The sequence below is a fragment of the Arvicanthis niloticus genome, chromosome 10, assembly GCF_011762505.2.
Source record: "Arvicanthis niloticus isolate mArvNil1 chromosome 10, mArvNil1.pat.X, whole genome shotgun sequence".
In the NCBI taxonomy this organism is placed as follows: Eukaryota; Metazoa; Chordata; class Mammalia; order Rodentia; family Muridae; genus Arvicanthis; species Arvicanthis niloticus.
The window spans coordinates 23,616,359-23,632,526 of NC_047667.1; the positions used below are offsets into that span (position 1 = coordinate 23,616,359).

The following is a 16,168-nucleotide window of genomic DNA, read 5'->3' on the forward strand; positions in this document are numbered from 1 at the left end:
CTCAGCATTCTACATACTTCTTACATAGGGAGCAAATGTTTTGTAGCTAAATCTTGCTGAGGTGTGGCCTGACCCGGATTATCGCCATCTATTCACGAGGCAATGTAAATATCCCAAGAGTTAGTGATAAGGCTAGCCATAGTGATTTGCTTAGGCCAATATTAAGGGAGGCCGGGTGACCGCGTTTAGAGAAAAAGGACACTTCCGTCCGGCAATAGATAAAGGCGCCTGCGCAATAGTGTCCGGACGCCTGCGCAGAGGTACAGCGAGAAGCACCGGCGCCCCGCCCCTGCGGAGCCGTGCCAGCGTAGTTCCGGGTGAGCCAGCCCAGACCGCGCGTGCGCCGTTGTGGCTGATGCTGTGGCTGTGCGGCGATGGAACCCTGCGAGCTGCAGAACGAACTAGTGTCAGCCGAGGGCCGGAACCGGAAGGCGGTGCTGTGCCAGCGTTGCGGCTCTCGGGTGCTGCAGCCAGGAACTGCTCTCTTCTCTCGCCGGCAGGTAGGAAAGTGCTTGGTGCTGCTTAGAGTCGCGACGTCCTGAGCGACCCAGCGGCTCCAGCCTGGTCCTGGTTCCCAGGTTTCCGGAGACCGCGCCCTTCCTCGCGCGCGTCTTAGCCCCGCCCCACGTCTTGAGGCCCCGCCCCACTGACTCTGCTGGCGACCGGGACTCGGGTGTCCTGGCACGGTTGCCTGGTCTCCTACGCTGTTCTTTCTTGCAGAGTCCTCCCTCAGAGGGTGCACCTGTCTTAGGCGGCCCACCCTCCCCAGGCCTTGAGTACCCTGCGCGAGCTGAGGGACGAATCCTCAGCCTCCTGCTTCCTGGAGCTCTGGGTAACCTGCTGTACCCCGCAGGTGTATCTCCAGCCACCACTCGATGTCGCCCCAGGGCACCTAAGAATCACTTGATTCCGGTCCCACCGTAGCTTTCATCCATCTTTCAGTCCCTACCTACTTCCTGTCTCATTTGCTGCTCCACAGAGGCGCCACAGAATCAATGGAGAGAATTCACAGTGACTGCTAGTACCCAACTTTCCTACGCTCCTCGAGACATAAATCTCAGGATGACGCATTTCGAATAGATTTTCGAAGGCTAACAATTCTTTTCTTACAGTTAGGACTTTTTCATATAGCGCGCGCGTGTGTGTGTGTGTGTGAGAGAGAGAGAGAGAGAGAGAGAGAAGGGGTTATAAACTTAAATTTTATTTAAAGTGAAAGAAAGCATACTGCTCATGAGAAGAAGTAATCTGGAATCTGAATCTTAAGGGTTTCCCCTGGGTGGGTGGGTGTGTTTGTGTTTAGGTTTTTTGTTGTTTGTTTGTTTGTTTGAGAGCGTCTCACTATGTAGCCTTGGCTGGCTTGGAACTTGCTCTGTAGACCAGGTTGGCCTCCAACTCAGAGATTCACCTGCCTGGCTGTGACTCTCCACTGCTGGGGATTAAAGGTATGTACCACTTACAGTAGGGTTTTTAAATAACTGTCTTAAACCACCATCACCCCAAAGAGAAAATTGAAGAAAAAAAATTTTTTTCGGAGCCTTTTTTAAAGTCATTCTATTGGACACTACAAACTGTAAATTTCTTTCAGATTCTCATTATAAATGGTCTGTAAGAAGACGGTGGGTCACTGTTCTTTCATGTGGTGAAGTGTCATGTACAACAGTATCTGCTCCAAGAGCAGAAACATTTTCATAAAGAAGGAAAGAAGTGTTAGTGTGCCCTTCATCTTGTGCGTTTTGATGACCTTGTCTGTATCATGGGTGGAAGTCCCTGTTTTAACAGGATGTACACAGACAGGAAATAGAGTTCCCCATTTGTTTTGTAAAGTTAGTGGCCTTGTTGAGGGATGGTACTGAACTAGGGGATCGGATCCTAACCTGAGCACTTATTAACACTGGAAGAGTTGTTGACCCTCCATGAGCTTGTGATTCCTCATCCAGACCGAGTTGATAAGTAGGGAGGGTTTGGGTGGAAACTTTGAGCACTGAGCCTCTTGTATGGGACAGTTTTTGTCCTGTATAGCAGCTTGCCTGCTTGTGTAAACGGACAGAAACTTAAATGTTCCTGAATGGTATGTGGTGGCCTGGGCCTTAGCACTTAGGGATACACAGTGAGACCAAAGCCAAAAGGGAGACATAATGAGATCCTATGAACTGAATAAATCTTTTTTAGAAAGTCAAGAAGTTTTGTAGTCAGGTATAGTGGTGCACATCTTTGATCCCAGCGTTCTGTGAGGCAGAGGCAGGCAGATCTCAGTGAGTTTGAGGACATCCTGGTTTATATAGTAAGTTCCAGGACAGCCAGGACTGTTACATAGAGACAAACTATCTCAAAAGACCAAAAAGAAAGAAAGAAGATAGTTTATAGTTAAAGTTTTTATTTCATGTGTTTTCAATTGATGTTTTATGGAAGGGAACCTGTGAGAAAATTAAATTATATATTACATATCATGTTTTGTTTCTCAACAGGGGACCTTTACAGAGAACAGGTCATTTGGAACACACATTTTTTAACTGAATCCCTGTAAAACATCAGCGTAGCTCTTTAGTTATTACCCTGGACTGTTAAGAGATCGCCGTGAGGCCAGTCCCATAAAGCTGATGCCCACCCCTCCTAAGGATGTGCTTCCTAAGGTGGGAGGAGAATACCTAAGCAGTCCGATTCTCTCTGTAGACTGACCTCAATACAGAAAAAAATAAAAAATAAAAGATGCCCTCTCAAGAGATGGCTCGGTGGTTAAGAGAGCACGGGCTGTCCTTGAAGTACATGCCAAGTGTCTCACAACTCTTTGTTGCTCCCCTTACATGGATCCAGGGACTCCAGCATCCTTTCCCACCCTGTGTGGGTACCAGACATGGGTGTGATACACACATGCAGGCAAAACACTCAAAAGTAAAAATAAATAAATCTTTAAAATTTAAAAAAAAAAAAAAAAAAAAAAAAAAGAGGTTCTTTCATCCCTTAAGTGAACCTGGAGAGAGACAGGGTATGAGGAGGTCTACTTAGTGGTGGTATATAGCGTTTTCACCTGTAAGGTAGTCTAGTGTCGTCTCCACATGGGAAAGTTATGAAAACCATCCCACCATTGATACGTGTATGGCCCACTGATGATTCTGCCTTCCATGTCATAGTCTAAGGCAGTATGTTTTCCAACTGGGAGTGACTTTGTCACTAAAGGGAAAAGTCTAGAGACATACATAGGTATTTCCATGGTAAGACTTGGAAAGGGATATACTGGCTTTAGTAGGTAGGGACTAGGGCTGCTGCCTTGCATCATGTGGTGCCCGGCTACCTCTCACAGCTAAGAATTCTTTGGCCCAAATTTTCCGAAATTCTAAGGTCCAGAAACCCTAGACTCTACATTTTAAATTTCTGGCACCTCTGCCACTTCAGTTGACCTCCTCTTGGTACCTTTTGCTACTTAACACCACTAGACTGTGAGGGCCTGTGTCCTACCCACATACGTATCTTCTATTTCTAGACTGTGTACATAGTGAGAATTTAGGAAGTAATTCGGTTTTAATAAAAGCTATTAGTCTGGGGTAAATAATGGTTTATTATTGATATACTGGATCAGAATTTTATGGTTTTGTTAGTCCTTTGTTTTTTAAAGTCAGAGTCCTGTAAAGCCATGCCAGCCTTGAATTCTCTGTTTAACTGGGGATGATCTTGAACTTAACAATCGTGGCTTACAGGCATGGACACTGCCCCAGTATGTTTTCCTGGGTATTGCACTTATGACAGACTTTATGCCTGCTTGGCGAGAACTCTGCCAGTTGAGCCACATCCCCAGCCCTGGATCAGTATTTTGATTGGCACCTTTTCTCCTGTTTGCACCATTCAATCTGTGTTCTTTTTAGTCATAAAATTGGTTTCCCATATAAAACATTCATACCTTACTCACTCTAGGACCAATTTCTGTCCTACTTTATTTTCTATGATTTGATAAAGGCTGGACCAGAAGCATTTGGAGAGGAAAAGGTTTGTTTGGTTACATGTCCTGATTACAGTCCATTAATTGAGGGAAGCCAAGTCAAAAACTCAAGTGGAGCAGGGACCTGGAATAGAGGCCACGGAGTGGTGGAGCTTACTGGCTGGCTCTCAGTAGTCCTGCCTCCCAGGATCCCACAGAACAGCCCACTATGCTCTGAGCATTCAGTGGCTTTCCCAACCCACCATTCCAAACACTTCCATGGTCCTCTCCCAAACATGTTGATCACAGCAATAGGCCAGCCAACCTCTGCTACTGACTTCTGTCTTAGTTTATTTCTGTGGCTGTGGTAAACACAGCCAGAAGTGGTGGGAAGGAAACGTTTATTATATCTTAGAGCGTACAGTCCATTATGAGGGGAAGTCATGGCAAGTCATGGATGCAGAGGCCTTAAAGGGGAGCTGCTCTGGTTAGCCCCCATAGTTTGCTCAGCCTGCTTTTTATACAGCCCAGGACCATCTGCCTAGAATGGCACTACTTACAGTGGCCTCCCACATAAATGATTAATCAAGAAAAATGCTCCTTGACTTGCCACCAGGACAGTCTGATTGAGACATATTCTCAATCGAAGTTCCCTGTTCCAGTTGACTCTAGCTTGTATCAGGTTGACAAAAAGCCACCCGGCACACTTTGGACCAGAACTGTTTCAGGATTCAGGGGTGGGATTTTGGGGGTGAGGTAGAGGAAGGTTTTGCAGTTACACAGCGAAGTATTTTAGGCTTGAGAGACAAATCTAAACGTGGAATTCTTTTGTTTCACATCCACCATTCCACATAAGTTGAAGACATTTTGATGTATTTTTTTGTGAGCTTGTATTTTGCTTAGACCCCACTCCATGACACCAAGTGTGGAGTTTTCTGCTCATGTCATGGCAGCGCTCTTAAAGTTTCCAACACTGGAGCATTTCAGGTTGGATTTGGGAACTGAGGAATTCAGATTTTTCACAGTCTTTTAGATGTTCTTAATTATGTGTGTACTTACGTGTGCCTGTTTATGTGTATATGTTACATGTATGCAGGAGCTCTTAGAGGCCAGAAGAGGGCTTTAGATCCCCTGGAACTGTAATTATAGGAGGTTCTGAGCCACCTCGTGGATTCTGGGGACCAAACGTTGTCTCTGAAACTGCTGGATGTGCTTGCTCTTAACCACTGAGCAATGTCTCCAGCCAGATTTCTAAAAATCTTAACTGAAGTTGTTGGCTAAGCTCAATGGAGACAGATGACATTTCCCAATTTAAAATATAGTGTGTTTTAGAAACTGTTAAGTTTCGTTAGCCCAAACATAGGTTCTGGAGCCATGGCCATGAGTCCTCCCTGTAAGTGGAAGCTCATGGTCAGGTAAGGAGATGGGACTGAAAGGGAGGCTGGGCCAGGTGCCACCGGTCTTCAGTGGAAAGGGCAGAAGAGTGGTCAGAGCTTGCTTAGGTGGCCATGATAGGGACCAAATGGAAGAGACCTTGCAGGGATAAAGTGCTGAGGTACTGAAGGAGCAGCTGGGAGCAAGAGGAATATCTCTTCCCTCTCCAGGTCTGACAGATGTGGACTGCTGAGGGCAGGGGCTGTGGTCTCACCCTGACCCTCACTCCTGTGCAAAGAAAAAGGGAAACTCCACGGAGTTTGGAAATTAGAAAAAAGGATGACGATATAGAAGAGAGAGATGTCTGATCTCTTGTGGGAAGAGTAGAAGACTGGCCTGTAGGAAGGAAAGTGTAAACTGTGCTGGGGTAGAGTGGAGATTAGACGCACCGCTTACAAGCACCTGTTGCCTCAATCAATTCCCAGCACCGACACTGTGGCTCACAACCACCCATAACTCTAGTTCCAGGGGAGCCGATGCCTTCTGCCATCCACTGATACCAGGCATGTGTATACATGAGGTGCTATACATAAAGTAAAAGTAACTAAATCCAATGTATATATATTTAAAGAGTATTGGGTTGAGCTTCCTGGGACAGAGAGCCTGAGGGCAGTGACCACAACCAGCTTCTTATAAAACCACACATGTAGTTAACAAATGAGGGGCCAGGCAGTGGTGGTGCATGCCTTTAATCCCAGCGCTCGGGAGGCAGAGGCAGGCGGATTTCTGAGTTCGAGGCCAGCCTGGTCTACAGAGTGAGTTCCAGGACAGCACCAGGGCTACACAGAGAAACCTGCCTCGGGGAAAAAAAAAAATGAGAGGCACTATGTGGTATTTTTCCCAGGGAAATGAAAACTTAGGTTCATGACAGACACGTAGTGAATGTGCAGCAGCGGCATTCATTATAGCACCAAACTCGAGACAGCACAGATGGCTGTCAGTTGGTGAATGGAGTACTAGGCAGCTGTAAACACAGACGAACTACTTGTTCTTTTAGTTTTGTTTTGAGATAGCATCTCATGTTATTCAAATTGGCCTCAAACTTGCTTTGTAGTGGACGGTGACCTTCAACTCCCCATCCTCCTGCCTCTACCTTCCAAGTGTTGGGATCACACCACCACCGGCAGCTTGAATGAATTAAAGAGAATTATGCTGGTGACAAAGCCAGTCCTCAACGCTTACCAGCTTTATGAATCTATTTGTATAAGATTCTCTCTTGATCCCACTCTGTTTATTTGGCAGAGTCTCACTGTGCTTGGAAGGCTGGCCTGCAGTTTTACATTACCCATATTTGAAGATCTTGAAGATCTCACTGCCTTGATCTTTCCAGGGAATGAGGGCCTTCCCCCCCCACCCCAACCATGTGTGTGTGTGTGTGTGTGTGTGTGTGTGTGTGTGTGTGTGTGTTTAATGTGAGACAGGTCTCATGTAACCTATATTGGCTTGGACTGCCCGTGTACTGTGTAGCTGAGAGGATGACCTTGAATTCTCAATGCTCCTGCCTTCATCTAAATGATAGGATCACAGCCATGGACCACCACGCCTATAGTTTATATTGTGCTGGGGACTAAACCTAGGGTTTTGTGCATGCTAGACAAATAGCTCTGTAAGCTGATAGTTTGCTGCCCAGGCCAGCCTAGAACTCATGATTCTCCCACCTCAGCATCCCACATAGCTGGGATTATAGGTGAGTACTACTGTGCCAGGCAGGACTGTATAACTTTTTTTTTTTTTTTTTTTTTTTTTGATACAGTCTCTTTTATGTAGACCAGGCTGTTCTGGAACTCTTTTGTAGACCAGGCTGTCGTCGAACTCATTGAGACCCACCTGCCTCTTCTTCCTGGGTGCTGGGATTAAAGACTGCACCACTATACTCGGCCTGTATAACATTTTGAAATGAGAAATTTTCAGAAATGAAGAATGAATCCATGGTTGCCAGTGGGTGAGACTGGGGGGCAAGGCATCGATGGATGTGGTTAGGCCAGGGCAGCGAGGCTCTTGTGATGGCCCTGTTCACTATCCTACCTGTAATGATGGAAAAAAAAAAAGGCATAGAACTAAATATGTAGGCAGGTGAGCACAGTAAATGAGGAACCCAGGAGCCAGAGGCCAGAGGATCAGAGTTCAAGGCCACCCTGGGCGGGAAGGCCTTAAGTGAAAAACAGCAACAAAACTCAGCCAGGGGGAAAGCCAGGTGAGATCGAAGGCTTGTATCCTTGTTCTCAGGCTGTGAGAGCTACCTGTCAGCTGTGCAAGCTGTTGCCTTCTAAGACTTAGGCTTAAGAAATTTGTATTAACTTTTGTTGTTGTTTTGTCTTTTTTTTTTTTTTTTGAGGGAGGGGGGCTTGAGACAGGGTTTCTCTGTGTAGCCCTGGCTATCCTGGAACTCACTCTGTAGACCAGGCTGGCCTCGAACTCAGAGATCCACCTGCCTCTGCCTCCCAAGTGCTGGGATTAAAGGCATGCACCACCCACTGCCTGGTGTTGTTTTGTCTTTTGAGGCAGGGCCTCACTATGTATTCCTGGCTCTCTCAAACTGGCTAGGAAGAACTGGCTGCCTCTGCCTCTTAAGTGCTGGGTTAAAGGGCTCTGTGCTAACTAGGCCTTAAGAAAATTTATGTTTATTGTGCCTTCGTTTATGGATGTGTTTGTGTGTATGTGTGTGAGTGTGTGTTATGCATGCGTCTGCAAGTTCCAGCAGAGTCCACAAGCAAGCATCAGATCACTTGGAGCTGGAGTACAGGGAGTTTTGAGTCACCTGAAATGGGTCCTGGGAACCAAACTTGAGTCCTCGGAAGAACAGCAGGTGCTCTTGGCTGCTCCCGAACCAGCTTTCTGGGTTTTGTTGTTGGCTTTTGAGACAGGGCTTCAATATGTAACCCTGACCGACCTTAAATTTATCTACCTGCCTCTGCTGAGACTAAAAGCATATGCCACTATGCCCAGCTCCTTAGAGTTAATTCTAACACTAAATATGACTTGTCGGGACAGTATGTGAAACAAGCTGGTCAGAAAAGGACGTGCACAGGCTGATCCCGTGTACGTGAAATGCCTGGAACTGCTTCTTTAGAAGACAGTGCACAGTGGTGGTTGTTCTCAAGGCCAGTGAGAGAGACAGTTCAGTGGGACCAGAGTCTCAGTTTGGGAAGATGAAGAGGCAGCTCTGGTGCTGGCTGTTGAGTGTTGCAGTACAGTCCTATGAACATTCTTATGTACTGAAGTGTACACAGAAGCGTGATGAGGACTGGGAGGTGGTTCAGCAGTTAAGGGCACTTACTGCACTTGAGAGGTCCTGGGTTTGGTTTCAGCACCCACATCAGGCAGCTCAAAACCCCCTCTAACCAAAGCTCCAAAGGATCCAAGGGTTCTGACCTCCACAGGCAGACACACACAAGTGGCATTCATTGACACAGATATACACATGTGCACATAAATGATAAAAACACCAACCTTTTAAAGTGGTTAAATGGTCAATTGTAATTTTACCACCCCACACATATACCAAAAAAAAAAACAAACAAAAACCCCACACAAGTCAAATCAAACATGAATCTTAGCTATGTAAAATAGCATTGTTTTAATATTCCTGCTGTTAGGATTAATGTCTCCCCCCCCCCAAAAAAAAAAAAACAGGGTCTCACTGTGTAGCTCCGGCTGTGCTGGCACTCACTATGTAGACCAGGCTGGCCTCCTGCCAGCCACCTGCCTCCACCTCCGGAGTCCTGGAATCAAAGGTGTGCACCACTACATCTGGCTGTGATGATTAATCTTGTCAACTTAATTGAGACACCTAGGAGGTGAATAGAGTGTCTGTGGCTCTGATCTGTGAGGATCAGCTAATGAGGGCTCTGGTGTGGCCTGGTGGTGAATTCAGAGCTTGTGTAGACTGTTGGAGTGTGCTCACTGTGGGGCTTATGCTTGAGCAGTGCTCTGCCTGGTGTCTTGTTACTGGGGTCCTCTGCTCCCTGTCCCCTGTGATGGGAGCTGCTCTGCCACTCTGTCCACATGATGACAGACTGACACTGTAAACATTCCGTGATCTATTGCTCTTGCAGAGGACTTGGGATTGGTTCCTGTCTTAGTCAGGGTTTCTATTCCTGCACAAACATCATGACCAAGAAGCAAGTTGGGGAGGAAAGGATTTATTCAGCTTACACTTCCACATTGCTGTTCATCACCAAAGGAAGTCAGGACTGGATCTCAAGCAGGTCAGGAAGCAGGAGCTGATGCAGAGGCCATGGAGGGATGTTACTTACTGGCTTGCTTCCCCTGGCTTGCTCAGCTTGCTTTCTTATAGAACCCAGGACTACCAGCCCAGGGATGGTACCACCCACAATGGGCCTTCCCCACTTGATCACTAATTGAGAAAATGCCTTACAGCTGGATCTCACGGAGGCATTTCTTCAACTAAAACTCCTTTCTCCGTGATAACTCCAGCTTGTGTCAAGTTGACACACAAAACCAGCCGGTACAGTTCCCAACACCCACATATTAGTTCACGATCATCTGTATGTCCAGTTTCAGAGGATCCAATGCCATTTTCTGACGTCAGCAGGTACTAGGCACACGCATGGTACATATATGTGCATACAGTCCATACACTCAAACACATAAACAGGAGGAAGAGGAAGAAACTGAGTGTGCTGATGCCATTGGTCCCAGGATTTGTGAGACATGAGCAGGCAGACCTCTGGGTTTTGCGTTAACCTAGTTTACATGGTGAGTTCAAGGTCAGTCAGCCTCGTAGTAGACCCTGTCTCGAAAAAAGAGAAAAAAATATATGTATATGTTTTGCCTTTTAATTCCAGTACTCAGGCAGCTGTGAGACAGGAGGATGACTTTTGATCAGCCAGGGCAATAGCAAGATGCAGTCTCAGAAGGATTGTGGGTGGAAAGCAGGTGATAGGGCAGCAGCCATGTAGAGGAGCAGGGTTAGTAAGCTTTGCTGGCATTGCATTTGCAGTATAGAGTGTGCATGCTACACACACAGGAACTCAAAGTGGGTATTTGTGTGCATGTGCACGCATGGACTAATTGCTTCCAGCAATTGTAGACTGAGAAGATATGTAGGTTGAAGTTTGCAAGGTCTAGGGTAGGGGGTAGGAGCTGGAGAGATGGCTCAGTTGTTAAGAGCACTTGTTCTTCCAGAAAACATGAGGTAAGTTCCCAGCACCCTCATCCAGTGGCTCACAATTGCCTCAACTAGTTCCAGGTGATCTGCCATCCCTTCTGGCCTCCATAGGCTCCCCAAACATAACATTGCATACACTTAACATATGCACACACAAATATAAGTTTAAAAAAGTATCTTGGAGATAACATATCAAGTTCTAAAGTTAGGTTTTCTTTTTTATAAAGTTAATCCAATCCAGAAACAGATGCTTTATGGAACAAGGTAAACAACAAAGTAGTGAGACATTTTAGGAGCTGGAGAGATGATGGATCAGCGGGTAACAGCATTGGCTGCTCCTACAAAAGACCCTGGTCCGAGTCCCAGCGCACATAGTGTGGCTCTCAACCAACTGTATCTCCAGTTCCAGGGACTCTAACAGGCACACACGTGATGCACATATATACTGCATACACAAAATCTAATATTGTAATATAAATCTAATGGTATGAGGAAACTGCTGAGTGGGATGAGTATGTTTATATCTCAAGTATGGTATTTTCATTAGCTCATACATGTGCCCAAATGTGGCAGACTGTGCACTTTACATATGTGCAAGTTATGCATCAGTGATTCTTCATATGTGTATGTATGTATGTATGTGCATATACATATGAGATAAGCAGTATGGAATTCATTCAGGTTGTGGGTCAGAGACTTCCTGAGGTTATGTTTGCACTGAATACCAACCAACAAGGGACCGGCCATGCCAAGTGTGCAGACAGAACCGTCTTACTGCTTGTTGAGGAAGCAAGGCAGCCGGTGTGGTTGACACACAGTGAGGTGAGGGGAAACTAGGCCATGGCATGCCGTGACCTCCGTGGACAGTGAAGCGGAGAAGCCAGCTGCTGAAGTGTCTCAGAGCAAACCCTCTGGTTCCCTTTCCCATCAGACCTTGCTGCTGACCGTGGTTCTAAAGGAAAGAGTACGATGAAGCTGGCCTCACAGTGATGTAGTCAGGACATAGGGCCAGATTCAAACCAGCATGAACACTGTGTCCAACCTGAGAGCTAAATACATCTATTGCATGGGAAGTTGTGGACGGTTGTAGCAATTTGTGGGGGGTGGAGAGGGATAATAGGGGAGGGGTTTAGAGGTGCATGAAGAGGTCCTTGTATGATTTGGCCTGCAGTTGGCAAAGCATCACAGGGAGGGAAGGAGTGGGCAGGCAAAAGGACAGCTCTGAAAGTAAACACTGTTGACTGGTGCTGTGTGGTCTCTATGTACACAGTCGAATCAAGAAAGATGGAAAGTGAAAATTCAAAAACAAAAACCAGGGCAAGCCATGTGTGCTGGGGGCAAGCCTTTAATCTAAGGACTCAGGAGGTAGAGGTAGGTAGATCTCTGTGAATTAAAGACCAGCCAAGGAATGGAAGACTATGTCTCTAAATGATGATGATGATGACGACAATGATAATGGCGATAGTAATAATCAGGGCAGGCGCTGAAAGAGCAGCCAGCATCCTAGTGCGTGCCCTGGTGTGATGGCTGCTGACTTGCTATTTTCTCCCATTCCAGAAAGCCACTAGGCATCAGGGTCCCGTGTAGGCACATGGGAGTGAGATGTGACTGGAGCCACTTCAGCTTTTCTACCCATATGTTCTCTCCCACTGCAGCTTTTCCTCCCCTCCATGAGAAAGAAGCCAGACCTGGCCGACGGCAGCAATCCTGATGGCGATCTCCTCCAGGAACACTGGCTGGTTAATGACATGTTCACCTTTGAGAACGTGGGCTTCACCAAGGACGTGGGCAACATCAAGTTTCTGGTCTGTGCAGACTGTGAGATTGGACCCATCGGCTGGCATTGCCTAGATGACAAGAACAGCTTCTATGTGGCCTTGGAACGAGTTTCCCACGAGTAACTGAGGGGATCGGGACTTGGCTCCACCCTAGCTATAAAGCTCTCCCCACAAGAACCAACACTGGACCTGATGCGTCAGCTGTGCTGCCAGACTTCTTGGTACTAATCTAAATGGTGTTTGCCCTTGAACCTGCAAAGGGCTGGTCCTGCTTCCGTCGGGCCTCAGAACATGCCTGCCACTTAGTCCTCTCTATCACAGCGTGTCCTGAAGCCCTTTCCCCTGTTTGGAACATGGAAGAACATGCAACTACTCTACCAGTGCAGTCTGGTCCCTGGCACTCCGCCGCCACACCGTGACCCAGGCTCTCTTCTCAACAAGAACAGCATTTGTCTTTTTAGCCATGATGACAGGAAGTCCGATGCTCCCTCAGTAATAGTTGAAACTCCACTTTTTCTCATTCTAGAAGCCAAGTGTAATAGGGTACACATCTGTAATCCTCGATCTTGGGAGGTAGAGGCAGGAAGGTCAGGAGTTCAAGGCCAGATTCAGCTACATAGCCTGGGCCAGGTGAGAGTTGTCTCAAAAAAACATAAAGCATACACGTATTTAAGAGTAACTTCATTGTATGTGACCTACTTATCCACAGTAATTTATTCTTTTTAAAAGTAAAACATTTACAAATGTCAGTATTTAAACCTATTCAGAAACACGTTTTTCAGTACTGTGCTTGTGAGACTTTCTTCTGGGTTGACAGTGGCATTTTACAGTGAAGATGAGCATGACCCTTCTCCCCTCAGATCTCATCAGGTTTCTCTTTTTATTAGCTCCTTGCTACTGCAGTCTGTGTTGTCAACCCTAAGGGAAACTCGGCCATAGCTATGTAGCAGGCTCTCTTGGAATCAGAGTAGAGAGTGTAGGATAGACAAGAGGTAGGCCTTGGCCAGATCATACCTGGGTTATTAGGAAAGACTTTTTTAATGGTGGCTCTGCCACCTTTCATTAAATATAGGTTTTGGGATCCTCAGGATGTTGGTTCACTTGGACTGTCTATACCGACCCAGAATGCAAACCTTTTCCACAGAGATTCCTACCGTTACAGACTTGGTGTCACCTTTTCTTATTAGCCAACTTAAATCTTCAACATGATTCCCAGTTACTTTGTCATTTCTCTTCCAGAGTGATTCAGTCAGTAGCTTAAAAGGACTCTGTATAAATGGGTTCAAATACTTTGTCATCATCCCTTCCTCTGGGGGCCTGAATTGAGATAAGTAGAGACCTCATTATTCCTCATAATGCTAGTGCTTAGAAAGGGAGGGCAGATCAAGAGTTCAAGGTCAGCCTCAGTTATGTATCGAATTCAAGGCCAGCCTGTACACCATGAGATTTTGCTTCAAATGAACAAACAAACACACACACACACACACACACACGTAGGAATTGGAGAAATGACTCACAGTTAAGAATGTTTGATGCTCTTTCAGAGGACCTGAGTTCAATACCTAACACCCTCATGGAAGGTTCACAGGTGCCTGAACTCCAGTTCAAGGAGGTCTGCACCTTCTGGTTCCTGCAGTTGCCTGCACCAATGTGGCGCACATACAGACAAGCAGGCACACACATACAAATAAGTAAATAAAAATTTTACAGATTAAACAAAAGTTTCTTCCTTGGCATCTGTTTTCTGGGTGTTCTTTCCTCACTGAAGCTTTTAAGGGCTCCCTCTTAAAGTCCCTTTTAACCTTGTCTTGGGCATAGTTGTACTGGCACCCTGCTCAATTCCTCCCCCAGAGTCTGAATCGGCTCTAAGTGGCAAAGGAGAGACCACATTTTCCAGACAAATAAGCACTTGCAGTGTGGCATTTGCAGGAGGGCAGCTGAGACGGCCCGCCTGTCAGAAGGAATGACACAGAAGTCTCTAGGGACACGTGACCACTCACTTCACAATTCAAGGACCTGAACTAAACTAGGCTTTTAATTCTGCCTCCTTTTAAAATCACAGAGATGATACATAGTTGTTATAAGAATCAGTATGAGGTTTTAATTAACTCACAGTTCCATTGGCCAGAGCTTGCCAGTGGTAATGTGTATAGCCTCAGTGTCTTTCTATATGTATATGCAAATAGAGTTTTCAAAGCAAACATGAGATCATACTGTACTCTTTTATAACTTGTTTTCTGCTTAACAGAATAGGGACCGTCCTCCTTGTCAGTACTCCCAGCCGTGCACACTATTGATAGTGTCCCATGGTGGTGCTGGCTGATGCTGTCAACCATCCCCTGTTGTGTTGCCTGTAGTTGCTCATAACAATGACATAGCAACAAGGGTACTTAACTGTGCATCTCTGCCTGTAGTTCCTTGGCTTTTGTCACAGAAGCAGAATCGAGGGCTAAGCACGCTGTCATAGCTTTGCCTATGGACACATTCTTCAAAGCGAACTGGCCAGTATCGCCCCCGCCCCCCCTGCAGCAGAGTGAGAGAGTGTTCATTTTCTGCCGGTATTTTTTTATCATTAAATAGCCACTTTCACTTTTTAAAGTGTCTTTTGTTTTATGTGCACTTCTGGTAAAAAAAAAAAAATTCTATTCCTGCTGGCCACATTCTTTGTTTGTTTGTTTGTTTGCAGGGTGATGGTGGGGAAAAGTGGTTTGAGGCGGATTCCTCCATCGTAGGCTTGGCCAACTTGGAACTTACTGTATAGACCAAGCTGGCCTCGAACTCCGCTTGTGTCCTTTTTTGAGAACTGCCAAACATTGTTGACCCAGTGACCAAAAAAAAAAAAACAAAAAACCTTAACTGTTCTGTCATTTCAGTTTGATGTGAATGAAATAAAGTCATTTTAACAGTGAGGTTGGAGTCCTGTCTGTCCTTGGGCAGAGTACATACATACTTTGTGAGCAGAGGAAAGTGCTTCCTGAAGGAAGGTGCTTAGCCTGAGGTCTCAAGTGGCTGACTCATCACTCAAGACCACCTGTAAAAACAATGTCACCTCTTCTTCCTCTCTGTCACAGGTTATTAAGTAATACTTGGAACTCCACTGCTCCTCGCCTGAGGTGGATAGAGGTGAGCACTGGTTGCTGCTGTACTATAGCATCCTGCAATTCCCGGCTAGATGTGCAGGTCCTAGGTAGGGTACCTGTGTCCCCTGTGCTTGTATAGCTGTAACACCAGCAAGCAAGAAAATCCCTTCAGTTCCTACTGGGGAGAACAACTGAGTTTGCCCGAACCTATTTACCTCTACAAAATTGTCCTTTCAAAACTCAGAATCGGGCTGGAGAGATGGCTCAGTGGTTAAGAGTGAGTGCTTGCTGCTGTTGCAGAAGACCCAGGTTCATTCAGTTCACAGCAACCAAATGGCAGACAGCTCACAACTGTAAACTAGTTCCAAGGGGTCTGACACCTCTGGCTCTCCTCTGGCCTCTTCCAGGAGGACCAGGCATGAATATGGTACACAGACATACATGCAAACAAAAAACTCATACCATAAAGTTTTTAAAAAAAAAAAAAAAAAAACTCAGAATCAGACTTGGTGGCACATGGCCTTTAACATCGGCACTTAGGAGGCAGAGGCCAGCTTGGTCCAAATAGCAAGTGCTAGGCCAACCAGGTATACATAGTAGTAAGACTATTTTTTTTTTTTTTTTTTTTTTTTTTTTTTTTTTTTTTTTGGTTTTTTGAGACAGGGTTTCTCTGTGTAGTTCTGGCTGTCCTGGAACTCACTCTGTAGACCAGGCTGGCCTTGAACTTTTTGTTGTTGAGAGAGGGTCTCCCAGGTCCCAGAGGCCTCAGACTCACTCCATGATTAAGGATGACCTTGAATTTCCAGTCCTTCTGCCTCCACCTCCTAAATGCTGC

General features: G+C 46.0%; 1 protein-coding gene across 1 annotated transcript; it reads left to right on the forward strand.

The window, feature by feature from the left end:
- The first annotated feature begins 309 nt into the window (after window positions 1-309).
- Rabif (RAB interacting factor) lies at window positions 310-15,162 on the forward strand. The gene is made up of 2 exons (XM_034513426.2): window positions 310-500; window positions 12,131-15,162. Exons 1-2 carry the CDS (start codon window positions 375-377, stop codon window positions 12,374-12,376), a joined length of 372 nt encoding a protein of 123 aa, XP_034369317.1. The 5' UTR covers window positions 310-374; the 3' UTR covers window positions 12,377-15,162.
- The last annotated feature ends 1,006 nt before the right edge of the window (window positions 15,163-16,168 follow it).